This window comes from Giraffa tippelskirchi, chromosome 11 (assembly GCF_054371585.1).
Source record: "Giraffa tippelskirchi isolate mGirTip1 chromosome 11, T2T-mGirTip1v1.2.pri, whole genome shotgun sequence".
NCBI lineage: Eukaryota > Metazoa > Chordata > Mammalia > Artiodactyla > Giraffidae > Giraffa > Giraffa tippelskirchi.
Genome location: NC_137285.1, coordinates 27,610,046 through 27,637,875, shown reverse-complemented (window position 1 = coordinate 27,637,875; position 27,830 = coordinate 27,610,046). Strand labels below are relative to the sequence as shown.

Here is a 27,830-nt window from a genome sequence, read left to right as displayed (position 1 = left end):
TTTGTTATTATCTTCTATTCAACAGGACTCTCATCATTCACTTAGACTTTCCTATTTGTTTTACTGTCTTCTCCAGGGGAGGCCTACTGGTAACTGGAGCAGGGGGAGGGGTGGGGGGGGATCACTTTCACATACATAGTCTTCTCTAAAGCCTCTGACCAGTCTTTCATTCATTTTACTCTTGGCATGAAATCTATAGTCTTATTTCTATATTCTTTCTCTTGGCCAAGAACAGGGGAAATGACTCATCTTGGCCATGGAGCCCGCCTGGGATAAGGAGTTTTGTAACTGGACACATGTTCTCTAAGCAAAACTGGGCTACTGTTAGTAAAGGAGAAGGAGGAAACACAGCAATTAGCAGTTATCTGTCACACTGGGCCAGAAAGTAGTTCTTAAGAAACCAAACAAGCTGTATTGTACAGCTCAGATACTCTTAAGACAGCTCTTAGATATAAGTAAATCAAGAGGTAATTAAAATCTTTCCTTTTGAGAGAATGGTAGAAGTATCCCTTCTGGTAGAAAACATCAATCCTTCTATCTGTGCTCACAGATTCCTCTTTCCCCTTCTCAGAACTTAATGGTACTGACAGTCCCTCTTCTTATGCTGGCACATTTAATCCCTCCATACTGGATACCTGACATTAGGAAGTAAACACGTCCTAGTTTTTCACCATTTAAAAAATATTTTCCATTTGAAGAAGGAAAGGAGCTGGTTGCCCTGACTGGACTGACTCCATTTTTGAAAGAAAAGGAACTCCATCTTACACTCTCAGTGAACTTTGGAATGCATACCTGGGAAGCCATGGAGATAAAATGCCAACAGCCGAGCAGGTCTCCCGGGGGGATAAAAACCAGGCCAGGCAGACCCCGTACCTAGACTTTCCAGAGCCAGAAGGAATGGTCCAGGCTAAGCCCCCATGGTCCCAATGCAGGGGGCCTGGGTTCGATCCCTGGTCAGGGAACTAGATCCCACATTCCACAACTAAGAGTTAGCATGCTGATCCCACATGCCTCAATTAAAAGATCCTGAGTGCTGCAACTAAGAGCCAGCGCAGCCAAAATTAATAAAGTTTAAAAAAATAAATAAATAAACTGCACTCCACTATCCACGCTGTCCTGATTGAGTTTGCTTCCTGGAACATTTGGGTATAACACCTTGACCAAATCTCTTTTCAGCAACTTCCCTTTCTCCTACTATCCAAATTTGTCCATGTTTATTCTTTACTTCCTCATCCTTTATCATTAAACTCATCCCAATCTACCACCCATCCTCAACATACCATTCAGTATTTACACCTAAGGTCAACAATAATCTTCATGTTGCTATGTTGTTGTTGTTGTTTTTTAAGAATTCATCTATTTAACCTCATAGTAGCACTTAAACAACCGATTTTACCTTCCTTCTTCAAACACTAATTTGTCCTGGTTTAGTAAAACTCTAGTTTTACCGACTTTAGATATAGGTCTCCATGATCAGTGGTAAGACATTCTCTTTTCACACCATCCATTTTCCCTGTGCAATTTTAGTCACCTCCACAAAACCCATTACCCAATCTATCTCCTGATGTTGCTAAAATTATGTCTCCATCCTAGACATCTCCTCAGGTCCAGAACAACATATAAGCCTGCTAATCTAATGTCTCACATAATGTGAGCAAGGCTAAAATTGTGACTACTGCTTTTTTTCTTCCATCATAACTTCCTCTTTCTGTATTTTGTTTCTTAGTAAATTGGAGCTACCCTGGTCAGTATCTGTTAAGACCAAGTGGCAAATCAAGGGTTCATTCAGCATTTAAAATTGGTAACTTCCCCTTTACTTGAAGACTCACTGGTTTTCTCATGCTAAAATGTTGGGACTTCCTTTCTGCTTCTCTGACACCTGCTTTCAATGACCTCAGCTTCATCCACTCTACACTAAGCCCAAAAGTTCTATCAACATATCGCTTCCATTCCTCCCTTTTCTATGTTATTATCCAAATTTGTACAGTCAGCATAAAATATTTAACTCTACAAACCTTGTGACCTTTGTCTTTTTTGAAAACAAGGTTACTGTATTGACTCTATTCCAATAAGCTTATTTTTCTCATATAAAAATATGCCCAAATATATGCAATGTAGTGCTAATACAACTATTTGAAGATATCTTTGTGAAACCAGGATCTCTCTGACATCATCCTTATTTATTTAGGCCGTGCTTGTCAGCCTCCTGGTCACAAGATGGCTCATTCAGCTCCGTGAATGCAAAATTCAAAGGGAGAAGACTAGGGAAGATAGAATGACAAAGTGCAAAAGGCAAAGAGAAAACACTAGATAGATCTGTCCCCAGTAATATGTCTACATTTGACTCATCAGAAATGAGGGGAATGGCACCACCTGGCAGCAAAGCAGCTGAAAAGAGTTCTGTAATTAGACATATTGATACTATAAGCTAAAATAGGATCGCCAGTTGGGAGGGATGAACTGAATATTCATTTGGCTACTAGCAATATCTGTCACACCATGCCAGAAAGCAACTCTCAAGAAAACGCTAGTTAAAGTAGTATCATATAGTTCAGATACTTGGAACATAATACAATTCACTTAGAAATCAATAGGGTAACTGAAAACATATTAAAAATACCTAATTCTAAATAGTTATGGATCAAAAAATACTTAATGTCATAGTAAATAATAGACAACATTTAGATTTTAAACAAAAGAAATTATCATAGACCAAAATGTGTTATATAGCTAAAGGTGTGTTTAAAGGACTATTGATAGCCTCAAATGCTTATTTTAGAGAACAAAGACTGAAACAATGACCTTGAAATGCACCTTAAGACAATGAAAAAGCAACCCCACATTCTTAACTGTTACAGGGTTTCTCTTCCAGTATGAATTCTCTTATGTATAATAAGTGAAGAACTCTGACTGAAGGTTTTTCCACATTGAACACATTCATAGGGCTTCTCTCCAGTGTGAGTTCTCACATGTCTTCTAAGGGAAGAGGAAACACTGAAAGTTTTCCTACATTCCCTACATTCGTAGGGTTTCTCCCCTGTATGAGTTCTCACATGCATTCTAAGAGATGAGAGACCACTAAAAACCTTCCCACAGTCAGTGCATTCATAAAGATTCTCTCCAGTGTGTATTTTCTTGTGAACTTTAAGGTGAGAGCTTGTGTTGAAGGCTTTTCCACAGTCATCACATTCATAGCGTTTCTCCCCACTGTGTATTCTCTTGTGTACTATAAGGTAAGAACTTGTGCCAAAGGATTTTCCACAATGATTACACTCATAAGGTTTCTCTCCAGTGTGAGTTCTCACATGAACCTTAAGAGATGTTTTTTGACTGAAAGCTTTTCCACACTGATTACATTCATAAGGTTTCTCACCAGTGTGAGTTCTTACATGTCTCCTTAGGGTTGAGGAATCACTGAAGACTTTCCCACATTCTTTACATTCATATTGTTTCTCACTCATGTGACTTCTCTTGTGCAAAATAAGATTAGAAATCCTTCTGAAAGTTTTTCCACACTGATTACATTCATGTTTCTCTTCAGTAGGAGTTTGCTCCTGTTGCTCAAGGGATGAATGATGATAAAAGGTTTTGCTTTTATTACATTCATAGGAATTCTCCACCATGTGAAAATTGTTGCAGATAGGAAGCATATTATTATGTTTGAAGTGTGTATCACATTTGCAATATGTGTACACTTTCTGTGCTATTTGAGTGCTTTCAAGATGCCACAGAGTTCTGTCATATTCATGACTTTCACAGACTCTCTCACTTACAGAGGTATTTTCATAATTGTTTAGGACTGGATTATGCTTCAAACACTCAATATTTAAGTAACATTTATGGCAATGTTTACTGGTGGAAACTCTCCTTGAAAACACAAGTGTTGATCTAAATTTAGAGTTTTCCTCTAATTCATGATAGTCAAAGAATCTCTCCTGAGATGCTGTCTTCTTTTGAGTAAATGTCACTTGCCTCAAAATTCCCTCTGGGATCTTGTGCTGTTTTCTGATCCTACCGCATTCCCAGTCTTCTTTTAATGTAGAAGACCAATCATCCATTGTGAATCTTATTATTTTCATGCCACCAGATGATTTTTCACCCAAAATATTCTGATTAGAAGTTGACTCTTTGGTTTTCAGTTTAATCTCCCAGTCTGGACAGGTGCCTTGGGGAATTCTGCTTTTCACAGTTCTTATGTCTTTTTGACCCAACAGGGAGATCACAGGCTTGCATAATTGATATTCCACTAAGGTAAGATTTATATAGTTTTCCAACATCACATCTCTGTACATACTTCTCTGAGCAGAGTCTAGCATCATCCACTCCTCCTGGGTGAACTCCACAGCCACATCTTTAAAAGACATTGGTCCCTGTAACCAAGTTGCTGGGCATCCTGGCACTATCCTTTCCCCCTTAGTATTTCTCATATAGAAACAGGCAGAGTCCTGTGCACGCAGAGCCCATATTGAGGCTAGGTCAGTGGCTGCCATCTTGAGCGTTTGAATGTGACATCCACCTGCACAACAGGGCTGAGAGATCTGGAAACTTCTTTTTTTTGTTTCTCTGGTCCAGTCAGGTCAGGAATGCATTTCACTGGGTGTCCTCCCTGTAGCCAAAGAGGCAGGTTCAGGTAAAAGAAGAAAGGTAAAAACAGGGTTCCAAGGGAGGCCAGGTAAAAAAAACAAAAAAAAAAACAATTGTAGACCCTCCCCTGTACCTTCCAGCAAGGTCTCATCAGTTTAAAACATTTATTGGGGTTTGTACAGATATGCAATATAGTCATCTTTGGCCCCCTTCTAGAACTGCTGCCTTGGTTATTTATACTGGCTTCTCCTGTAGACTACTACTCAGCTCTGGGTAGAAAAACAAGCTTTATTTTAAAAAATTGAAGTCAAAGAGAATCAGTTTAAAAAGGCACAGTTTCTTGAATTTCATGCATACCTTGCTACATTTTCAGTTCACTTTTTAGAATAAAAATAATTTTCCTGCTAATCACAACAATTTTAGGTAAATTTATTTGTTGTATATGTAACTAAGTATTTACCTAAATAACCTCACATATAATTAATAGGACTAGTGATTTGGCTGCTACCCTACTTAGGAATTTTATTGGAGCTGTTAAAGGTAAATGTGACTTTGAAACAAACGTTCATTTGATTACCTTAAATTTAATCTATGTCCCCAAAGTCCATATTTCCTTATGATAATTCATTCTATCTAAAACTTGAATGAGATTAACAAAGAGGCATGAGCTATGTTCTAAGCTTTGAGACTGATGTCTTTAAATTTCAGATGGTGTAATACTTTCCTGGATAATTTTTATAATATACATATTGAAACAACTGACACACAGTGTGAATACAAATGAGGAATGTTTGGAGACTTTAAGAATCACAACAAATCATACAATAATATATTATGCCAATATTTTTACAAATCTCACTTTTTTAAGGTTAGTTGATAACTTCAAACATAAGACTTCTATCTCAGTATTATACTCTAACAGAGTTCAGGTTTAATGGACAAAATTAGAGAACTCGCATTTTTATTTAGACAAAGATCTTCAACAGGCAGATTTTATGCACCTAATCCAGAAGTGTACATAAGATTGTCATTTTAATGTAAACCATATAGAAATATACATCTGATTTGTTCCTTGCACACATCCCAAGCATCCAGAACACTCCCCATCACACATGCCCAGAACTGACTCATTTAAGAACTACACACTGAAATTAATCACTACCATTTAAAATTGAATCAGAACTCCAATATCTATCCCAAAAGATTTTGAGCCCAAAACTTTCAAGGGAAAAATCGTTTTACCAAATAGAAGAAAAAATCTGTGCTTCTCGAATTACTCATGAGACTAGTAAAATCTTGCAAGGATAGTACGAAGAAAGATTAAAGTGCAATCTTAATTCTGAACACTGAAAAAGTTCTAAATAAAATATTAGTAAATTGAATATGGCAGTGTATTAAAGTAATAATACAATGTCACACTCAAGCAGGGTTTAACCAGGAATGCAGGAACGGCTGAAAAGCAGAAAAACAATTATTGCTATTATAATGTCAGGGTATAATGAACACTCTTGTATCCATCACTCTTGCTTTGAAGCAGATCTAGGAATGATGTATTACTCATAAATATTTCAGAATTTATCTCTGAAATTAAAAACTCATAACCAAGATATTATTATCACATCTACAAAACTAGTAATAATTCCTTAATGTCAAATACACCAGGCAGTCTTCAAAATTTTCTGTTATCTCATAAATGCTTAACCCCGTTCCCACCTCATTTCTTTGACTCATGGTTGAAATAACGTTCATACAATCTTAAGTTCTTTAATTTAAAGTTTGCCACAGAGAAACGATATCTCATTACTGTGATGCAGCCCAGTAACGTATTAAGGTGTGCGGACAAAGGATGTCACAACAAAGGATGTTGTGGCCTTCAAGCCACCAGCCACTACAGCCACCCTAGACTATATATCCTGAGGGGATTCAGCATGGAGAAATGCAGGATATTGACCCTAGATAGATAAGGTGCATAGCAAAGGAATGATTACAAAAAAACCCGGACTCTTGCATCTTCCCATACACAAAAAGTGCTAAATTCATTAACCTGAGATATCTAGTTTTCTTTAATTAACAGTATTTTTTTGATGTTCCGACTGCCAGGTCTTTCTTAAAACTTGTATATACCCTGGCTCCTCCCTTCTCTTTGGCGCAATCTCTCAAAGCTACTAAGAAAATCCACTGAATAAAATATAATTCTCAACTTTCAGGTTATGTATTTTTTTTCAGTTAACAGTTCTGGCAACCAACTAAGGGACTCAGAGTTGTCTTCTCTTCTTCACATGAACTCTACAATGAGCCAGAGTCTTAGTACAGGCCTCCTGTGCCCATCTGCCTCCTCAAAGAGTTCAAATAAATATGGGTGAATCTCTCCTGGTTCTCCTGGTTCTCCCAACTACTTGTTGATGATCCTGCATTTTATTTAGGGGTGTATAACAGGTACTTGGCTCACCAGGTGAAAGATACTAGGGGTGCTTGGTTGACAGACACTATGAAAAAGTTACCACTGCCACCACCCCACCTCACATACACAGTTGGAAGATCCTGGGGGACCCAGGATGAAAGATGGTGGGATTTGTTCAATTGAAAGACACTAAAAAAACTAAGAAAGACACTGAGTAATCTGGGCTGAGTAGTTAGATAGGAGGTTGACCTGATGTTTTTCCTCAAGAGGCTACCTTAGCAAGAATTTGTCAGAATAAAAATGAAAACATTACAATAGCTTTCAGCTCTGAAGAAGGGACATCTCATGGCCAACGACGGCTTTCTCAGGCAACTGAGAAACTTGCAGGAGTGGTAAAGGCAAATCTTCATAGTGTGCAGCTGTCCCTACAGGGAAATCCATTCAATTTAACTTTAAAAACTTGCTCTCCTGGGGACAGAAATAAGAACTAGCCAGCTGTGATCAAAGCACCATGATGGTCTTCTACTACCAGAGGGATAACTGAGACATATTAGAGGAGCAGAGAAGACCCTGGGGTAAAAGCCTAGAGGAGTTAAGTTCATAAGCAGCACACTGGTCCACTACACAATTTCACTGGTAAATTTTATCCTCAACGAATTCAACTTTAAAATGGGAAATAGACTCTCTCAGATAAGCTAGGGGAATCAAAAAGCCAACCTCCAACTAACACCATAGCCAAATTTATGTACATACAGAGCTCATACTTTCAAGAACCTAATTAGTTGGGGATTAAAGGAAATCTCACCCTGAAAATGACTATGATGGGGCCCTTTTACTGCATAAATGATTGACAAAAAAAGGCCTGAGTCCCTTGGTTCAACCCTTTACTAGGGACCCCAGAGCATTTTATATAAAATAGATAAAAGGTCAGGGGATATAAGAAGGCAAAGCTTCCATGATTCCCTGTAAGACCAAGACTTGTTGATAGGCTTCCTTTACTGTTGGGGACCAATGGGTAATGTGTCCCCTGCTTGGTACTGTTATTGTAAGACAGCGTGTAGATATGCCCCTCAAGAAATATTAATTAAACATACTAAAGGAAACCAATAGAGTCATACAATGTAAAATAAAAACTGGGACCAATATTCAGGGGCTAATAAAATTAATCTGTGCACTCAGAGGGCCTTTGTTAAATGCCTTACTCAAGCCTTTGAAGACAGAGAACTCTAAAGTTCTATGAACAGTACACAGAACTCTCAATTTTCAGTTTATTTGGAATCATCTCACCCCAAATCTGATTCATAGCCTACTTGAAGGTTTATTAAGGACAAACAGAAATCTTAAAAAAATTTTCCATAAATAATAATGCCTTAATCATCTAAGCAAGCAAATTTAATTTATTCCCACTGTTAATTAAAAACTAAGTTGATATTGTAATACCTGATTCAGAACAAAGTTTTTAAAGTGATGCTGTGTGATCTCTAGTTTTGTCTGTTTATATGTGTGTGTACACATTATACACATAGATGTCTCTACCTCCAGAAAATATTATCAAAATTAAACTTATAAAGAGTTCTATTTAATTGGCTTATAAGTAAGCACTTACAAATTAAATATTTCAAAATATAAAAGAAACTGGTCAGAATGAATTCCAGGCTTACATGATCTAGAGGAAATAATCAATATCAATTAACATCTGGTACTAAAGCTAGCTTAAGCTTGCTGGTTTATTCAATATAGACAGGTCTTATTTTTATTGTACCTAGGTTTACTGAAGGTCAACATGTTCATGTTATTTCTGTTGCAGATCTGTCAGCCAAAATTAACTTGGTAGGATGGTATTTTCATAACTTATAAAATACAAGTAAATGAGGTAAGAGTTTTCAAGTGAACTCTTTAGGAATAATTATGTATCTAAAATAGTTTCTCCTGATTTTTAGTAACTTGAGTTTTGCTAAGTTAAGTTAAATGATGGGAATTCATTAAATAGCCAGGTCATTTCAGGTAAGATAAAACACGTGAACATTAATTGCTAAACAGGTCTAAATTTACCTCCTTTCGTCTCCTTATGAGACAAAAACTAAAGATGTTTGGGATTTTTAGACACATGTCTTGCAAGACACTGAAGAAAGAAATCAGAAAATATATGTTACTAGGGGTTATGGAAAATTCCAAGTTTGCCAACCAGGAAATGCTGCTATGACAAACAGTTCACAACTACATGCTGCATGTCAGTTTTCCCAAGAGATTAAGGTTTTAAGGGTTAAAACTGAAATATAATTAATAAATATTAAGGAAAGCATTTTAATGTGCAAGGGAATGAGAATGTACGTATGTTTTCAGTAAAAGAAGGTATGAAGAATAGAAGTGAATTTGTTGAGAAAATAAGGGTGATTTTGTCCTGTAGCTGGTTATTCCTTGATTAAGAAAAAAAAAAGGAAAAACCTAATATGGATAAAGAAAGTTTTGGAAAGTTTGTAGAAAAGGAGTCCTGAAAAAGCAGTTTTGTACATGTCAATTTCTAACTAAGTTCTTCTGACCTTTAGCCAACTCTGAGATGCTTCAAAGGAGCCCTGAGACATCTCACAGAAGAATATTAAACTAATTAGGCTTATTTGGTATGTTGAATTACTTGAGAAGCATTTTTGGGTGATTGGAGATAAATCTTAGGTTATATTGTTATTGGTAAATGTCATTAATATAGATATTCCAAAATTTATTTGGAATTCCTAAAAATATGGTATGTCCTGGAATAATGTTACCAGTCATAATTCTAGTTATTAAAATGTTTTATGTCACAGAAATATCCAAGTTTCTTGTCAATTGCCTTGTAATCAGACCTTTGACCATGTCATTCTAAGAAGAATACTTCTGTAAACAAAGATAAAACATTTATGTTTTTCTCTCTACCTGATCCTTCCATAATTTGGCTTCTCCAGCTGACTGACTCCAGATGACTTGGCCTATTATGTCAAGATTACAACTAGTTATACTAATCATTGTTTTAATTTGCTCTCTCTCATTTTCAAATTATTCATGCCTTGTATCTCTCTCTGCTACACTACTAATGTTACCAGTTGTATTATATTCTGTTTTACAAGACTGCTGTCTCTTGCATTACACAATGTGTTACCAGTCCTCCAACAAAATTAAAATCTCAAAACAGTTAATCATATATATAACTCTACACATAATTAACGTAATGCTGCTGCTGCTGCTAAGTCGCTTCAGTCGTGTCCGACTCTGTGCGACCCCATAGACGGCAGCCCACCAGGCTCCCCCATCCCTGGGATTCTCCAGGCAAGAACACTGGAGTGGGTTGCCAAATAGTACAACTCTAAATACGGTTTGAAGCAACAAGGGAAAACATCTACTGGATCATAATAAACTTGTAATACAAGCAATCCAGAGAATTTTAGATGATCGACAGGGTCTAATCCAAAAAAACATAGAGTGAAAAAGTGAAAGTGTTAGTCGCTTGGTCCTGTCCCACTCTTTGCAACCCCACGGACTGTAGCCTGCCAGGTTCCTCTGTCCATGGAATTCTCCAGGCAAGAATATTGGAGTGTGTTGCCATTCCCTTCTCCAGGGCATCTTTCTGACACAGGGATTGAACCTGGGTCTCCTGCACTGCTGGCAGATTCTTTACCATCTGAGCCACCAAGGACCAAATAAAAAACGTCAGCACATCAAATGGCCTATCAACAGGATCTTCTCCTGATTTAGGAATGAGAGCCCTCCTAGCACAGTGGACAAAATTGGTCATGCAGACTTCCCCAGTGATCCAGTGATTAAGACTGCATTTCCACTGCAGGGGGCGCAGGTTCTATCTCTGGTGTAGAAACTAAGATTCCAAAAGCCACAGCATAGTAAAAAAAAAAAAAAAGGTCATGAAATGTTATGACCAAGAGGAGGCACTGTGTTACGAGAATGTCATCTGCCATATCAGCAAAGAATGCTGCAGCCTTCAGGTGATCTGGCCACTGCAGATCAGCACACTGAAGGGATTCAGGATGGAGAAACATAGGGTACTGTCCCTGAAGAGTTAAAATCCTTATCAGAGGAATGATTTCAATAAGCCCAGACTCTCACATCTTCCCATACACAGAAATGTGCTAAGATCATCAACGTGATGTTTGGTTTTCTTTAATTAACATAATTTTTTTTAATGTTCTAATTACCTGGTTTTTGTCCCAAATCTCCTGTATATCCTGGCTCCCCCCTTACCTCTTGGGAAGCTTCCTCAGAGCTGAGAGGCTGCTCCTTGGCTTAATTTCTCAACAGTACACCCCCTCCAAAAAAAAACATAATTCTCAACTTCTAGGTTATGCTTTTCTTTTTTGTTCCAATTGACAGGTGTTAAGACAGACTTAACACAAGACCTTCTAGAACTAACACCCAAAAAATATGTCCTTTTCATTACAGGGGACTGGAATGCAAAAGTAGGAAGTCAAGAAACACCTGGAGTAACAGGCAAATTTGGCCTTGGAGTACAGAATGAAGCAGGGCAAAGGCTAATAGAGTTTTGCCAAGAGAACACACTGGTCATAGCAAACACTCGCTTCTAACAACACAAGAGAAGACTCTACACATGGACATCACCAGATGGTCGACACCGAAATCAGATTGATTATATTCTTTGCAGCCAAAGATGGAGAAGCTCTATACAGTCAGCAAAAACAAGACTGGGAGGTGACTGTGGATCAGATCATGAACTCCTTACTGCCAAATTCAGACTGAAATTGAAGAAAGTGGAGAAAACCACTAGACCATTCAGGTATGACCTAAAACAAATCCCTTTTGACTATACAGTGGAAGTGAGAAATAGATTTAAGGGACTAGATCTGATAGACAGAGTGCCAGATGAACTATGCTGCTAAGTCGCTTCAGTCGTGTCCGACTCTGTGCGACCCCATAGCCCACCAGGCTCTGCCGTCCCTGGGATTCTCCAGGCAAGAATACTGGAGTGGGTTGCCATTTCCTTCTCCAGTGCCTGAAAGGGAAAAGTGAAAGGGAAGTCACTCAGTCGTGTCCAACTCTTAGCGACCCCGTGGACTGTAGTCTACCAGGCTCCTCCATCCATGGGATTTTCCAGGCAAGAGTACTGGAGTGGGGTGCCATTGCCTTCTCCGAACTATGATGAACTATGGATGGAGGTTAATGACATTGTACAGGAGACAGGAATCAAGACCATCCCCAAGAAAAAGAAATACAAAAAAGCAAACTGGCTGTCTGAGGAGGCCTTACAAATAGCTGTGAAAAGAAGGGAAGTGAAAAGCAAAGGAGAAAAGGAAAGATATTCCCATCTGAATGCAGAGTTCCAAAGAATAGCAAGGAGAGATAAAAAAGTCTTCCTCAGCGATCAATGCAAAGAAAAAGAGAAAAACAATAGAATGGGAAAGACTAGAGATCTCTTCAAGAAAATTAGAGATACCAAGGGAATATTTCATGCAAAGATGGGCTCGATAAAGGACAGAAATGGTATGGACCTAACAGAAGCAGAAGATATTAAGAAGAGGTGGCAAGAATACACAGAAGAACTGTACAAAAAAGGTCTTCATGACCCAGATAATCACGATGGTGTGATCAGTCACCTAGAGCCAGACATCCTGGAATGTGAAGTCAAGTGGGCCTTAGGAGGCATCACTACGAACAAAGCTAGTGGAGGTGATGGAATTCCAGTTGAGCTATTTCAAATCCTGAAATATGACGCTGTGAAAGTGCTGCACTCAATATGCCAGCAAATTTGGAAAACTCAGCAGTGGCCACAGGACTGGAAAAGGTCAGTTTTCATTCCAATCCCAAAGAAAGGCAATACTAAAGAATGCTCAAACTACCGCACAATTGCACTCATCTCACATGCTAGTAAAGTAATGCTCAAAATTCTCCAAGCCAGGCTTCAGCAATACGTGAACCGTGAACTTCCAGATGTTCAAGCTGGTTTTAGAACAGGCAGAGGAACCAGAGATCAAATTGCCAACATCTGCTGGATCATCGAAAAAGCAAGAGAGTTCCAGAAAAACATCCATTTCTGCTTTATTGACTATGACAAAGCCTTTGACTCTGTGGATCACAATAAACTGTGGAAAATTCTGAAAGAGATGGGCATACCAGACCACCTGACCTGCCTCTTGAGAAACCTGTATGCAGGTCAGGAAGCAACAGTTAGAATTGGACATGGAACAACAGACAGGTTCCAAATAGGAAAAGGAGTAAGTCGAGGCTGTATATTGTCACCTTGCTTATTTAACTTATATGCAGAGTACATCATGAGCAACGGCTGGGCTGGAGGAAGCACAAGCTAGCTAGAATCAAGATTGCCAGGAGAAATATCAATAACCTCAGATATGCAGATGACACCACCCCTACGGCAGAAAGTGAAGAACTAAAGAGCCTCTTGATGAAAGTGAAAGAGGAGAGTGAAAAAGTTGGCTTAAAGCTCAACATTCAGAAAACTAAGATCGTGGCATCCAGTCCCATCACTTCATGGGAAATAGATGGGGAAACAGTAGCAACAGTGTCAGACTTTATTTTTCTGGGCTCCAAAATTACTGTAGATGGTGATTGTAGCAATGAAATTAAAAGACGCTTAATCCTTGGAAGGAAAGTTATGACCAACCTAGACACGCTATTAGAAAGCAGAGACATTACTTTGCCAACAAAGGTCTGTCTAGTAAAGGCTATGGTTTTTCCAGTGGTCATGTATGGATGTGAGAGCTGGACTATAAAGAAAGCCGAGAGCCAAAGAATTGATGCTTTTGAACCATGGTGTTGGAGCAGACTCTTGAGAGTCCCTTGGACTGCAAGGAGATCCAACCAGTCCATCTAAAGGAGATCAGTCCTGGGTGTTCATTGGAAGGACTGATGTTGAAGCTGAAACTCCAATACTTTGGCCGCCTCCCGCGAAGAGCTGACTCATTTGAAAAGACCCTGATGCTGGGAAAGATTGAGGGCAGGAGAAGGGGATGACAGAAGATGAGATGGTTAGATGGCATCACTGACTCGGTGGACATGGGTTTGGGTGGACTCCGGGAGTTGCTGATGGACAGGGAGGCCTGGCGTGCTGCAGTTCATGGGGTCTCAAACAGTCGGACACGACTGAGCGACTGAACTGAAGACAGACTGAAAAAGCGCACAAGGACAAAGTAAGAAGTAAAAGCTGGACACCCCTGCTCCTTCACTCACGGAACAAAGTCAGACTCTCCCCCAGCGCCTGGCGCTGCTCACCCCCACACACCTATCCCGAGCCTGAGTCCGCCCCAGGAAACCCGGGCCGCAAAAACGCGGCCCCTAACCCCCGGCCGACAGCCGGGAGAAGCCAGCAGCCCCCCGTTCCCCCTCCCTATCGCATCTCCTTGACGTCCGGGAGCCTAGGCGCTCACCTGTCCTCAGGGTTCACGCCTATCGGGTCGGAACCACCAGGCCGCGGTGGAAACGGAGCAGCGAGCGCGAGTGGTAGGCAGCCGAGCCGATGCTCTCAGCCGGGAGCAACAGAGCAGGGGCGAGCGCTCGCCTGGCCGCGGAGCCAGGGCCAGGACTACATTTCCCAGGAGGCCCCGCGCCACCCTGCGGAGCGTCCCTGGATTTTGCGTTCGGATACGCTTCTCGGCTGGGTCGTGAGTGGACGTGGAGCGCGTGCGCGAGGGGCTAAGGCGCGGCGTGGGTTGTGGGGGCCGGAGCAGGAGGCCGGGCGGGGCCCGCGCTGCAGCCTCCTGCCCTGTGGACCCGCGAGGCGCAGGAGCCCGGCTGTGGGCTAGCTCGCCGAGCCTCTGCCTTTGTGACGGTTCTTTTGCGCCTGCAGGTGCCGATCGTAGGTATGCACGGGAGGGCTGTACGTGGTTTGCTTCCTAGCGGACCGGGCACTGCGGTTTGCTCGTCTCTTCCCTGAGGTGGACGATCGTTTCACCAACAATGGTTCTTCCCTATGGTCTTCCTGGGCTGAGCTATCCCCGGAGCCCCTTGGATTGGCGCGGTCGCGCTGGTGGGATGCCCTCTGCGCCGGACTGTGCTGGGGAGCCCGAGCCACATAGTCTCAGCCATGAGAAATAAGGATTCTTCTGTTCCTGTTTCCTTTTTCTTCCCAACTGAGGCCAGAGGTTTAAATTTTTGCATCTGGCCTTTCCAACGTATGCTAAACGTGATCTGATCATGCTCTTTTTTTGTTAGAGCAGGAAATTTCTTAACTTTGAATGTGTTAACGTTCATAAAAGAAATCCAACGTGGTTATACTGGCTTTGAAATATATATATATGTATTCTAGTGTGGATACTGTAAAAGTTATATGCTGCAAGCGTTTATAAAATAGGTCTACTTTTAATAAGTTTTATGGCAAAAAGAGCTGGACCGATTTCTATTTCTTACTCTGAAATAGTCATTTAAAAACTTTTTACTTATTGAAATTATCATTTATCTTCCTCAGAATTGCGTGTCATATTAGTATTTTCAGTGTTTAAAATCGAACAAGTTTGTGTTGGTCTTTTTAAAAAAAAAACTGGATCTCTAGCTCCTTTAGTTGTTGAGTTTTCTCTTTTTGTTTTAATCAAATAGTTTAACCGTAAGTGTGTATGTGTTTAAACTAGTTTTATTTTTCAGACTCATCTCATAATTATTATATTTTTTGTTTTCTCTTGACACAAGAGCACTTAAAGCAATCAAATTTGTACATAATCTAACATCTGGTATGAATGTCAAAGAAGTTGACATTTCTTAAGAGGTTGACATCAAAATTATATAGATCCCACCCAAAGTATATGGAGATGGTGACAAATATAAGTTCTATCTATACTTCATATACAGAATATACTGTTAAAGAAAAAAAAAAAAGAAGTAAAAGGGAAAACAGGTTGTCATCCAGAATGTGTGTGGATGCTCAGTCATGTTGTACTCTTTGCAACTCCATGGACTGTAGCCTGCCATGCTCCTCTGTCCATGGAAGATGGACATGCTCCTCTTCACAGGCAAGAATACTGGAGTGGGTTGCTACTTCCTACTCCAGGGGATTTTCTGACCCAGGGATCAAACCCACATCTCTTATGTCTCCTCCATTGGCAGGCGAATTCTTTACCCCTTCACCACCTGAGGAAGCCCATCCAGAATGCTAGCCAAAAAAGTGTTAGTCACATTAGGGATGTCGACTAAAGTTAACTGTCTACTAAGATGGTATATAATTTAAAAGATGGTATAACAAGTGTTGGCAAGCATATGAGGAAGTTGCAACCCTTGTACGTTGCTTGTGTGAAAGTAAAATGATGTAGTCACTATGGAAAACAGTTCAGTGGGTCCTCAAAAAGCTAAACATAAAGTTACCATCTGAGCCAGCAATTCCACTCTTAGGTATAGTCATCAGCAGATGAATGAATAAAATGTGGTGGATCTATACAGAGGAGTATTATTTAGCCATTAAAAAGAGAGAAAGGCTGATTCAGGCTACAACTTGCATGAACCAAAATGTCAACTTGAAAAAATGCACAACATGAAAGTTGTGAGTTAAGTTTTATTTGGGGCAAAACGAGGACTGGAGCCCAGGAGACAGCATCTGAGATTGCTCTGAGAAACTGTTCCAAGGAGGCAGGGGGGAAAGTCAGTATATTTGTGATTTTGGTGAAGGGGGGACGCATGTAATCAAGTACATATCTTCCCAAAGGTTTCTGCTAGTTTGGTGAAGCTTTTGCTAGTCACGAGGAACAATCATCAACATGAAGGGTTTCAATGCTTTCTAGATAGGAAGAGAAACAAGAATTGGGCTCCTTAAATCTACTCCTGAAAAATATCTAATTGAAGATGTATCCTGTCAGTTTTTGCCCCTACTGAGCACAGAGTACCTCATTTCTGCTTTCCACCCTGAACTCCTTTTAGGGAGTGTTGAAGGTTAGCAGCTGCAGCAGCATATGACTTAATCCTTGTAGAGGTAGATGACAAGTGCCAATTTGTAGCTGACAAAAACATTATGCTGAGCGAAATAAACCAGACACAGACATATGATTTCAGTCAACTTTGGTATGATTTCCTTTTAACCTATAAGGGAAAAAAATCTGAAAAAGAATATGTGTGTGTGCGTATAACTAAGTCACTTTGCTGTACATCTGGAACTACCACAACATAGAAAATCAGCTATACTTGAATAATAAAAGAGATTTTTTAAAAAAGAGAGAGGATTCAATATAGTATTAGAACCGTTCAATTCCAAATAAAATTTAACACAGAAGTCTAGAGATTGTGGAGGGGAGGCAGTCTTTGGAGCTCTTTTCTTCCTACTCCTGGGGATTTCAGTCACTGTTTGTGTATTTCTGGAACAGTCTGATGTCCTCTGTGTGGGTGTGTAGGTACATGCAGCTGGTCTGAGGGAATCTAGGCTCGTGATTAACAAGCCCCTGATCACAGCACCTCTCCTCAAGTTTCTTCCTTTCCCACAGCTTCACTTGCTCGATATCTCCTGCTTCTCAGGAAGTTCTGTCAGGAACAAGGAGGGCATGGAGGCTGAGTTGCTAACTGCCCGGTCCCACGTAAGTTGGGCTGCCTTCATTCTTTTTTTGTTTTCCAACTGGGAATCCATTTTTGGTTAAGGGTTCTTAAGGGATCCGTATGTCAGACCCTTCCCCCTGCAGACTGGCACTGTTTTGTTTGCTTTATTTATAGTTGTTTTATTTCCTTTCATATCAAAGAAACACAGTTTGAACAGAAATGTGTGGATTATCAAGGATTCTGATGAGGTGCTGTTTGTCCATAGTGAGGAACTGAGCACACAGCAAGCTTTCTCCCTCAAAGATGATGACAGAACTGGGGCTACCAGTGCCTTTTGGAGGGATTCTCTGTTCCCTGGTGGTCTTGGGTGTGGGGCTGGCTTGTTACTTCCTGCCTGGGGACTGCCTGTTTGGAGGAGTTTGGGGATAAGTTGTGTAATTATCCAAGAATAACTAAAACGAAGACAGGAAGAGCCCGGGGGAGGGTGGGTCCTCCGGGGACAGAGTGACTGGGTGGGGAACCCTCCTTCAGCCTCTCAGCTTCTCCCCTAGATGACCCCCTCATGCTTTATGTGTATTGAAAACCCCACCAGAGAACATAGCCTTTGCTTTGGGCTGTCCTACATATTTTGAAGGATTTAAGAAAAGTAGTCTACAGTATTTACCCTGATACTTACTTTTTTTTTTTTTTAATTTGGCCACGCCACATGGCCTGTGGGATCTTAGTTCCCTGACCAGGGATGGAACCCACACCCCATGCATTGTAAGCCCAGGGTCTTAATCACTGGACCGTCAGGGAAGTCCCCAAATATTTGTTCTTTGTCTTTCTTATCTGTCATTCCTGAGATATACTTTCTCTCTTGTATTATTTTCCTTGCCTGAAGAATTACCTTTAGTGTACTTTTAGAGCTGGTCTGCTGGTAACAAATCCTGTTTAAGCTTATTTGAGAATGTATTTTTCATCATTCCTGAAAGATATTTTCACCTAGTATTGAAATTCTTGCATGACAGTTCATTTCTTTCAGCATTTAAAAAGCCCACTATTCCACTGTCTTTTTATCTTCACAGATCTTTGATGAAAAAACACTCAATCATTCAAATACAGTTCTTTTTGATGTGGCTAATAAAAACCTTGCTTCTGTATCTATTATTTTGTTACTATAAAATATAAGCTCTTCTCCATTTTTTAATGTCTACCAATGTTTAAGAAAAATGTTTTAGAAATTATTTGAGGTCATGAAACATGGCTACATTGGTCTCTTAAGCATTAAGTTGTACTCAAATTCAAGACTGTTTTTCCCTTCTTTTCCTGCCTTGTATTAGGTTCTAATTATTTCACATAAGTGTAGATTAACTGATTCTCCTTGCTTTAGCTGTTTACAACATACTTGATTTAAATGAGTGTTTCTGACAGTTTCTTAACCTAAAGTGTAACATGAAGCTGGTTTCTAGACAGTGCATACTTAATACCATTCCTTGTAGGGCTTGACCAGAAGTCGACATAAATACTACTCACTCCTAGAATAAATTCTCTTCTATTCTCTTTCCCTACCCAAGGGCTATCTGCCTAATCTTCCTGCTAATATTTGGGAAAGTAGGGGAGCAGAGATACACATCAGGCTCAAATTTGCTTCATGTTGTAGGCACTGGTGACCTTCAAGGACATACTTGTGAACTTCACCAGGGAAGAGTGGAAACTGCTGGACACTGCTCAGCAGATCATGTACAAAGAGGTGATGCTGGAAAACTACAGAAACCTGGTGTCTTTAGGTGAGACCGACCTCTCTTTGTGCAGTGGCTAGAGAATTGTTTTGATTTGTTGAATTTTAAGAAATTGTATATAATTATATGTTGTATATTTTAAGAAGTGTATATTTTGCTGCCTCTGTAGCCCTACCTTGTCTGTTCTTCAGAGCCCCCACAGGACTGTTGAAGGGTCAGGAGTTGGGCTTGAACTGGGATGTTTCTTTGTGTCTAGCCCAGAGCTCCTAACCCTTGCCCAGTGCTTTATCTTTCACTGTAAACAGGGCATCAGCTTCCCAAACCAGATGTGATCCTGCGGTTGGAGAAGGGTGAGGAGCCGTGGCTGGTGGAGAGAGAGATTCACCAAGAGACCCATCCAGGTAAGGACCAGACCCCCTGCTCAGAGCAGGAATCCCTGGTGACGGTGGTCACTAGTTTTCTACATTGCAAAGACAAGAACTGAGTTTATTTACCTTCTGTTTCCCCGTTGCTCGGCCGCCTTCTTCAGTCTTGTCACACTTTGATTTGCATTCATGGGAATTACCTTTCTGTGGATGTGCTTGGTTCCAGCCCTGTTCACAGTGCTTTCTTGATTCTTACCACTAGCTCTAGCACCTTCACCCTCTTGTTTATCATAGAATTACTTCTCATCTTTGACTGTCCTTTCCCTGTCCTGTGTCCCTTCCCATAGCCTTCATTCTGCTGCTTTGTGTAAGCTCTGCTCTGGGACCTCATCGCCCGCTCCTGCTCTGGGTTTGTTTTCTGCTGGGTAGAAAACTGCTGCAGACAACTCACCAGTCCTTGTTGACGTAACCCTCCTTCCTTCCCAGAATTACTGCTCTCAAAAACACCTGTTTTCTCACTGTCATCTAGCTTTATTTAATGGTCTTTTTCTATTTACTCCTATTCATTTTAATCTTAATATCTCCAGTTGGCAGACTGTTATGAGGATTCCTAGCATCATTCCTTTTCCCAGCTTCTCTGTGTAGAGCAGATCAGCCTTCTGGGCTAAGAAATAGAAGGCAGTCCTCCATCTTCCTCCTACTCTGTTCCTGCTGAGTGATCATTTCCCTGACCTCTGTTTCTAAGCTCAGTGCCCTGACATCTTTCTCCTCGGCCCAGCCATCCTGGTCTGGATCATCCTGCCAATGGCCGACTTCACATGGGGCAGAGCAGCCAGGACACCTGCCAGTGACCCCTGTGCACTTGTGGGCACCATGGCCCCCCAGGCCCAGTGCAGTCCAGGCATGCTCTAACCCTCCACAGCTGTTTCCCTCTGATGCATCCACACATACCAGGCATTCCCTGCATTTCAGGCTTCCAGTGTGATGTAACCAGAGTCTCAGTCATCCTAGAAGTTTCACCTCCTGTTCTTTGTGAAACCTTTTGACTTGTGAAGTACAGGTTCCTTAAGGTTTTCTGAGCTTTCGTTTTGTTTCTACTTTTTAAAAAATATTTATTTTTGGCTGTGCTGTGTCTTTTTTGCTATGTGGGCACTAGTTGCAGCTAGTGGGGACTACTCTCTAGTTGTGGTTCATAGGCATCTCATCGCAATGACTTCTCTTGTTGTAGAGCATGGTCTCCAGGGCACATAGTCTTCAGCAGTTGTGATGCATGGGCTTAGTTGCCCATGACATCTGGGATCCTCCCAGACCAGAATTGGACCCATGTCTCCTGCATTGGCAGGTGGATTCTTATCCACTGTGCCACTAGGGAAGTCCTGTTTCTACTTTTAAATGTCATAAATTGTTTCTGACCTTTTTTACACTGGCCCTCGTAGGTGACTGTATCAAATACCTGTCTCAGGGAAGGTCTCTTACACACTGGAAAGTACTTGATCCCTCAGCTGCTTTGGAGCCATGGCAGGAAAAACTATTCTCTGTTTCCTTTTATTTCCCTATTTTTTCCTGTCTGTATTTTTTCCATTCCTGTGTTGAGTTTAGCAAGCTTACCTGAATGTCTATCTGTTGACAGGTATCCAAAAATAACCGTATAACCAACAGTTTACATTTTGGTGGAAAATTTATTGTCAAAGAAATAGTAAAGTTCCATATATGTGCTTAACTACCTGGAATTTGAGGGAATCTGCAAGCCATGGGAACTTCATTATTAAAATGAAAAGTATTATGGGTGATGGCTTTAAAAACTCAGATGAGTTCATTAATGGGTGCTACAGATTTTGAAGATAACTCATCTGGGTTATCTCCCGTGTTACAGAATACATGGAATATTTTTAGGACTTTATTACATTTGTATTTTCTGTTGCTTTACTCAGACTTGTCCATCCATACCCAGCCACACCCCTCATCATACGTGTTCATTTTAGAATTTTCCAGCTGGCATTTGTAGTTTGAAAAGCCTATCCGTGGGATTTTGATGCATGGAGTGGAGGAGAGGAAAAAGATGGCATGTGCCTATCAAAACTCAACAAGGTAGAGGTAGTTGTAACTGTGATGGACTCTATTGCTGTTTGTTGTTTAGTTGCTAGTCATGTCCAACTCTTTTGCAACCTGATGGACTGTAGCCTGCCAGACTCCTCTGTCCATGGGATTTTCCAGGCAAGAAGACTGGAGTGAGTTGCCATTTTCCTCTCCAGGTGGATCTTCCTGACCCAGAATCAAACCCACATTTCCTGCATTGGCAGGCAGATTCTTAACCACTGAGCCACAGGGAAGCCCAGTGAACTCTGTTGTTTAGCCTTTAAAAGGAAGTAAATAACTGCACTTTGCTATAACATGGATGAACTTTGAGGACAGTCTGCTGGGTGAAATAAGTCAGTCACAAAAGGACAAATAGTGTATCATTCCACATATATAAGGTACTTGAGGTAGCCAAAATCATAAAGACACAAAATATACTGGTAATTGCTGAGCAGTGGGTTGAGAAGAGATTGGAGCATTATTGTTTAACAGTATAGAGTTTCCATTTTACAAGATGAAAACAGCTGGTGGTGATGGCTGCACAACAATGTGAAGATACTTAATACTTGAATCATGCACTTAAAAATGGTTAAGATGGTGCGTTTTTAAAAAAATTTTTAATTGAAGGATAATTGCTTTACAGAATTTTGTGGTTTTCTCTCATACATCAACAAGAATCAGCCATAGGTACATTTTATATTATATGTATTTTTTTAATCACAATTTTTTAAAAAAGAAATCAGAGTAGGGAAGAAACAAATAACTAACAAAGCTGTGAATGAAAATTAGGACTGAGAATGGGGATTGGGTTGTACAAAGAAGGCAGTTAGGAGCCTGGTGCAGGGATTGTTTGCCAAGTATCTTAGTTTCCCGTGGCAACCAAAACTAAGTTCCACAAATCAGGTGGCTTAAATCAACACATTTACTGTCTCACAGTTCTAGAGGTCTGAAGTCAAGGTGTGAGCAGGGCTGTGTGCCCTCTGCGGCTTCAGGGGAGGATCCTTCCTGCCTCTCCTAACTTTGGTGCCCCAGGTGCCTTTTGGCTTGTAGACACGTCACCTCCATCTTCACATGGTCACCTCCCCTGTCTGTCTGTCTCTGTGTCTCCTCTCCTTTCCTTGTAAGGACTCCAGTCAGATGGGATTAGGGTCCTCCTACTCCATTAATACTTCATCTTAACTAATTATATTTGCAATGATCCTATGTCCAAATAAGGTCATAACCTGTAATGTTGAGGGTAAAGACTTCAACATATCTTCTTTGGGGAACACAATTCACCCCGTATGTCAGGTAAGAATAGATATTGCCCCACTTACAAAGGAAGACGGGATATTGGGTAAACTGTGGATTTTTTCTAGATTTCAGAAACAAACATTTTAGCCAAAAGGCATTGAGAAACAAATACAGGCTCTGAACCAGGGAAAGTAACTTGCAGTAGTATGCATATGTATAAGCAGAAGGGCAAAAAGTTCAAGAGAATGTGAATTAGGGTTCAGGTTCTGAGTTAATATCCTGTGTTAGTCCTGTCAATTTTAATAAAGTCTTGATGTCTCAGAACAAAGGAATCAAAGCAGAAGGTGGGAATGATGACAGCAGTGAGCATTACAAACTGTACTGCTTTGGTGATGAACTCCCACCTTATATGATACTTAGGATAACCTTATAGGACCTTAGATGACAGATAAGCAATATGATTTTTGAAAAGTTTAGCGCTTTGTCTAAATTCACCACTAGTAGTGGCAAAGCTGAATTAGAAGCCATAGCTGAGTAACTTATGTGCAGTTGTTCTTCCAGCCTATCACACGGCCTTTCTGAAAGGTTTGCCATGTCAGACACCTGTAATTATTCTGCACTGCTTTGGTGATATACGTAAGAACCATTTCCTGACATAGAGCTGTGTTCATGGTTTAGGAATGTGAAGGATTCATGTCAGAGGAGAGCCTGGCAGCAAGTAGACACATTAGGCTTTTATATCATCATTAGTTGAATTAGGTAATGGCAGTGCAGCCCCTGCTGTGGGTTTCCTAAACTGCCACCCCAGCATGAATATCTTGATCCCACATGGCACAGCTAATCCTGTAGCTTCTCGTCCCCTCTTTGCTCCTTTTATGTGCATATTATAGCCCATTGCATTTCCTGTCAATGAGTCTTCTATCCCTTTTTCTCTATCAAAGTTACAAAACCATATGTGAAAGCAACACTACAGGACTTAACATACTTTTTTCTACATACATCCTGCCATTCTGACCTTAACACTTCTTTTGGTTATATCAGCTTTTCCATTTCTTTCAGATTTGGAAACTTTGGTTGAAATTAAATCAACTTCCAGTAAGAGCATTTCTAATGATAAATACTCCTGTGATGTTAAAATGGAAAGAATGGCAAAGAGTGATCTCTGGTATTTGTCACTGGAAGAAGTCTGGACTTGTGGTGGTCAGTTGGACAGGCCCCAGGACAGCCAGGAGAGACATCTGAGGCAAGTGGCATTCACCCAAAAGAAAGTACTTCCTCCGGAGAGAGTATGTGAAAATGGGAAGTACAGGGGAAACTGTCTTCTGCCTGCTCAACTAGTACTGCAAGAGTATTTCTGTAAACATGACTCAAATCCTAAAAGTTTGAAACATAATTTGGTTTTCAGTGGTCATCAGGAAAGCTGTGCAAGCAACAGTAATGAATCCAGTCAAACTTTCTGTCAAAACATCCACCTTATTCAATTTGCAAGAACTCAAGCAGGAGATAAATCATACAGATGCCCTGATAACAATTCTCTTGCTCATGGTACCTCTCTTGGTATATCAAAGGGTGCACATAGAGAAAAACCCTATGAATGTAAGGAATGTGGAAAATTCTTCAGCTGGCGCTCTAATCTTACCAGGCACCGGCTTATTCATACTGGAGAAAAACCTTATGAATGTAAGGAATGTGGAAAATCTTTCAGCCGAAGTTCTCACCTCATTGGACATCAAAAGACTCATACCGGTGAAGAACCCTATGAGTGTAAAGAATGTGGAAAATCCTTCAGCTGGTTCTCTCACCTTGTTACCCATCAGAGAACTCATACAGGAGACAAACTGTACACATGTAATCAGTGTGGAAAGTCTTTTGTTCACAGTTCTAGGCTTATTAGGCACCAGAGAACTCACACTGGAGAGAAACCCTATGAATGTCCTGAATGTGGGAAATCTTTCAGACAGAGCACACATCTCATTCTGCATCAGAGAACTCATGTTAGAGTGAGGCCCTATGAATGCAGTGAATGTGGGAAGTCTTATAGCCAGAGATCTCACCTTGTTGTCCATCACAGAACTCACACTGGGCTGAAACCCTTTGAGTGTAAAGACTGTGGAAAATGCTTCAGTCGAAGCTCTCACCTTTTCTCACATCAGAGAACCCATACTGGGGAGAAGCCATACGAATGCCATGACTGTGGAAAATCCTTCAGCCAGAGTTCTGCCCTCATTGTGCACCAGAGAATTCATACTGGAGAGAAACCATATGAGTGTTGTCAGTGTCGAAAAGCCTTCATTAGAAAGAATGACCTTATTAAGCATCAGAGGGTTCACGTTGGAGATGAGACCTATAAATGTAATCAGTGTGGAATCATCTTCAGCCAGAACTCTCCACTTATAGTGTATCAAATAGCTCACACCGGAGAGCAGTTCCTAACATGTAATCAGTGTGGGACAGCACTTGTGAATACCCCTAATGTTATTAGATACCAGACAAATCTTATTAGGGAAAATGCATATTAAGGTCGTAAAGATGAACTACTTCCCAAAGAGCAATAACTTTAGCACTTGAGAGCTCCTTTTGGAGAGAAGTTGCTTTCAGTCTTGTTCCTATACTTTTGTGCACTAGAGAATTGGCCCTGGAGGCAGAAAAACACAAAAATTTCACCTTAGTACATCAGATTGTCTTCTTTTCCCAAATTCCTACAAAAGTAATTGATCTGGGACCATTCGTGGACAAACCTTAAATGCTAAAATCTGAGAAGGAACCATTAGGTTAGTGAGTTGTTGATAAGTGATCCAGCTTTGTTTCCTTCAAAACAATAAATGAGAGCACTACTTCAAAAAGAAAAATGAAAGCGGTTGCTGAGGAGAATAAAAAATGGGTGTAGTTACGGTAACAGACAATAGAAAATTATATTCCAGTGAATTAATATCCCATTTTTCATGTGATCATCCCTCTCTCCTGGGGCACTTTGTAGTGTTCAGTTAGTTTTATGCATCTGGTATAAACCACACTTTGGCTAGCAGCAGGGAAGATCTTATAATGAAAAATGGTGAAGGAAGAACATGTTTACTACCAGTACTACCCAGGTTAGATATATTTGCATGTGGGCAAGAACTGAAAACATATATGTATAAATGAACAAAATTGAGATGTTAGATAATGGAATTATGAATAAGTTTTATAGTCTAGCCAGTGTCACTGTAACAATTTGAAGACACTTAAATATTAAAAAAGGACATTGGTTTCTCTATTCCACTGTTAGTGAAGCTTGAGAGCCTCCTGCTAGCAAACTTTCCCATCACTTCTAAGTTGTTTGGAGTCATAGAGTTGTATTCCTTGGGACAAGCTGCCAAAGGCTCCTGGGAGCTTAAACACAATGCTTCTCTGGATGTTGGGACCTAAAAGAGTGGCAAATTTAGGCACACTAGAAGGTCTCCATTTGAGCAGGAGCGGGTGCCTGGGCAATACCTAGCACAAGTGTGCTCTTAAAATAAACAGTGCTGCCCAAGGCGACCCTCCTTCCAAAGTAGTCTCATATCTTTGTGAAGAAAACAGTGGTCAAGAGTGTATATTTGAGCTGGACTCCCAAGTTGAAATCTCACCTCTGTCCATCACTTGCTGTGTAACCTTGGGCATGCTGCTTGGCCTCTCTGTGCCTGAATTACAGATATCCTCCTCTGCAGATTAGGGATGACATCACTTACCTCATAGGATTGTGGTGAGTAGTAAACGAGTAACATACAAACAGTGCAGAATATGCTTGACATGTATGAAGTGCTTCATTACATTAGCTGCGATTATTAATATTACTTTATTGTCCCACTTAAGTGTCTGTCATTTACTTTAAACTGACTCAATTGCTGGCAAGAACTGGCTGAGTTCTCATTTCCCTTCCAGTCACACGTCTTCCCTTTTACCCACATTAGAACTTATCACCCAAGGAATCACTCACCCTCAGTGGGTGTTTGGATATATTTACGAGGATCAGTAAACAACTTTTAATTTTGTGTGCAAGAGCAATCTCTTTTATACAGAGAGTTTCCCTTCAAGGGAGAGGATCCTAGTCTTCATATTTTCTGTTAAGTCCATGAGCCAAAAAAGATTTAGAAACAGAATCTGTTTTAATTCTGTTTCATTCTGGCTCTTGTGTATGTGTAGGGGGCAGGTGTGGGAGAAGGGGCTGACCATCATTTGCCATTTTCTAGCAAATGATACATATTGGTACATACATTAGATGCTCAATGATTGCTGAATGATATACTATTGAGAACAACAGGATGACGTCCTTGCTTTTCTCCCAGGACAAATCTAGAAATGCTCCTTAGATTTGAGAGACCTGAGACCTGCAGGAGTGAGAGGTCACAGCTCATTCCTCTGGTGCAGTTGAGGAGAAGCAGGTTGGCCCAGGCCTCACATATTGTTAACTTCCTGGCACCTCAGTTATGGCTGAGTAACTCCTCAGTGATTACACACCAATCATGTGTTTAATGTAGTCCTACCAGAAATGGTTTTTATTGCAAGCAGTGGTTCTTTGTTGGTGTTAAAGAGGAACCCCTCAGCTGTGCCTCTTAGAATTTCTGATAACCCAAGGCTCAATATTCTTAAACTGTGTAGTGGAGATACTGCTGGTATCTACTTCTGAAGGTAGTTGTGTGGATTAAGTGAAATAATGTGTAAAGTACTTGAAACAGTGCCTGGCACATAGGAAGTACTGTATGTGTTTAGCTATTAATAATAATAATGTTACTATTATTAACACTAAGGAATGTATGTCTGTAGATGATCACTGAAGCGTTACTTACAATAGTGTAAAATTTGCAATATTAAAAATGGATAATAGAAAAGTTGTTATTTATAGACATTAAAGTTTCACAAACAGAAGGCTTGATAACATGAAAAATGTGATGTTATGAAAAAAGCATGATAAATAATTGTCAATATGGAGTAAGCTCAGATGTAAAATAAATGAATTTCAAACAACTGAAA

The 27,830-nt window shown here is 40.4% G+C and overlaps 2 protein-coding genes across 5 annotated transcripts; one reads left to right on the top strand and one right to left on the bottom strand.

Annotated features, from left to right (window-relative positions):
• On the bottom strand, window positions 1-14,704 carry ZNF891 (zinc finger protein 891). Its single transcript, XM_081544506.1, has 2 exons — window positions 14,368-14,704; window positions 1-4,606 (listed from the first exon to the last, which is right to left on the bottom strand). The coding sequence occupies exon 2, from the start codon at window positions 4,488-4,490 to the stop codon at window positions 2,853-2,855; it is 1,638 nt and encodes a 545-aa protein (XP_081400632.1). The 5' UTR covers window positions 4,491-4,606; window positions 14,368-14,704; the 3' UTR covers window positions 1-2,852.
• ZNF10 (zinc finger protein 10) lies at window positions 14,614-27,830 on the top strand. Of its 4 annotated transcripts, none has more exons than XM_081544502.1 (5): window positions 14,614-14,799; window positions 17,398-17,487; window positions 19,089-19,215; window positions 19,473-19,568; window positions 23,901-27,830. In XM_081544502.1, exons 2-5 carry the CDS (start codon window positions 17,455-17,457, stop codon window positions 25,358-25,360), a joined length of 1,716 nt encoding a protein of 571 aa, XP_081400628.1. In that variant the 5' UTR covers window positions 14,614-14,799; window positions 17,398-17,454; the 3' UTR covers window positions 25,361-27,830. The 4 variants fall into 4 exon arrangements, with proteins under 4 accessions (XP_081400628.1, XP_081400631.1, XP_081400629.1 ...); XM_081544503.1 differs by lacking the exon at window positions 14,614-14,799 and adding an exon at window positions 14,817-14,874; XM_081544504.1 differs by lacking the exon at window positions 14,614-14,799 and adding an exon at window positions 14,817-15,111.

Coding starts and splice junctions, on each gene's coding strand:
- ZNF891 (XM_081544506.1), bottom strand. CDS start 4,490: ATGGCAGCCACTGACCTAGCCTCAATATGGGCTCTGCGTGCACAGGAC.
- ZNF10 (XM_081544502.1), top strand. CDS start 17,455: ATGGAGGCTGAGTTGCTAACTGCCCGGTCCCAC. Junction 17,488..19,088: donor TGCTAACTGCCCGGTCCCAC/GTAAGTTGGGCT, acceptor TTCATGTTGTAG/GCACTGGTGACCTTCAAGGA. Junction 19,216..19,472: donor CAGAAACCTGGTGTCTTTAG/GTGAGACCGACC, acceptor CACTGTAAACAG/GGCATCAGCTTCCCAAACCA.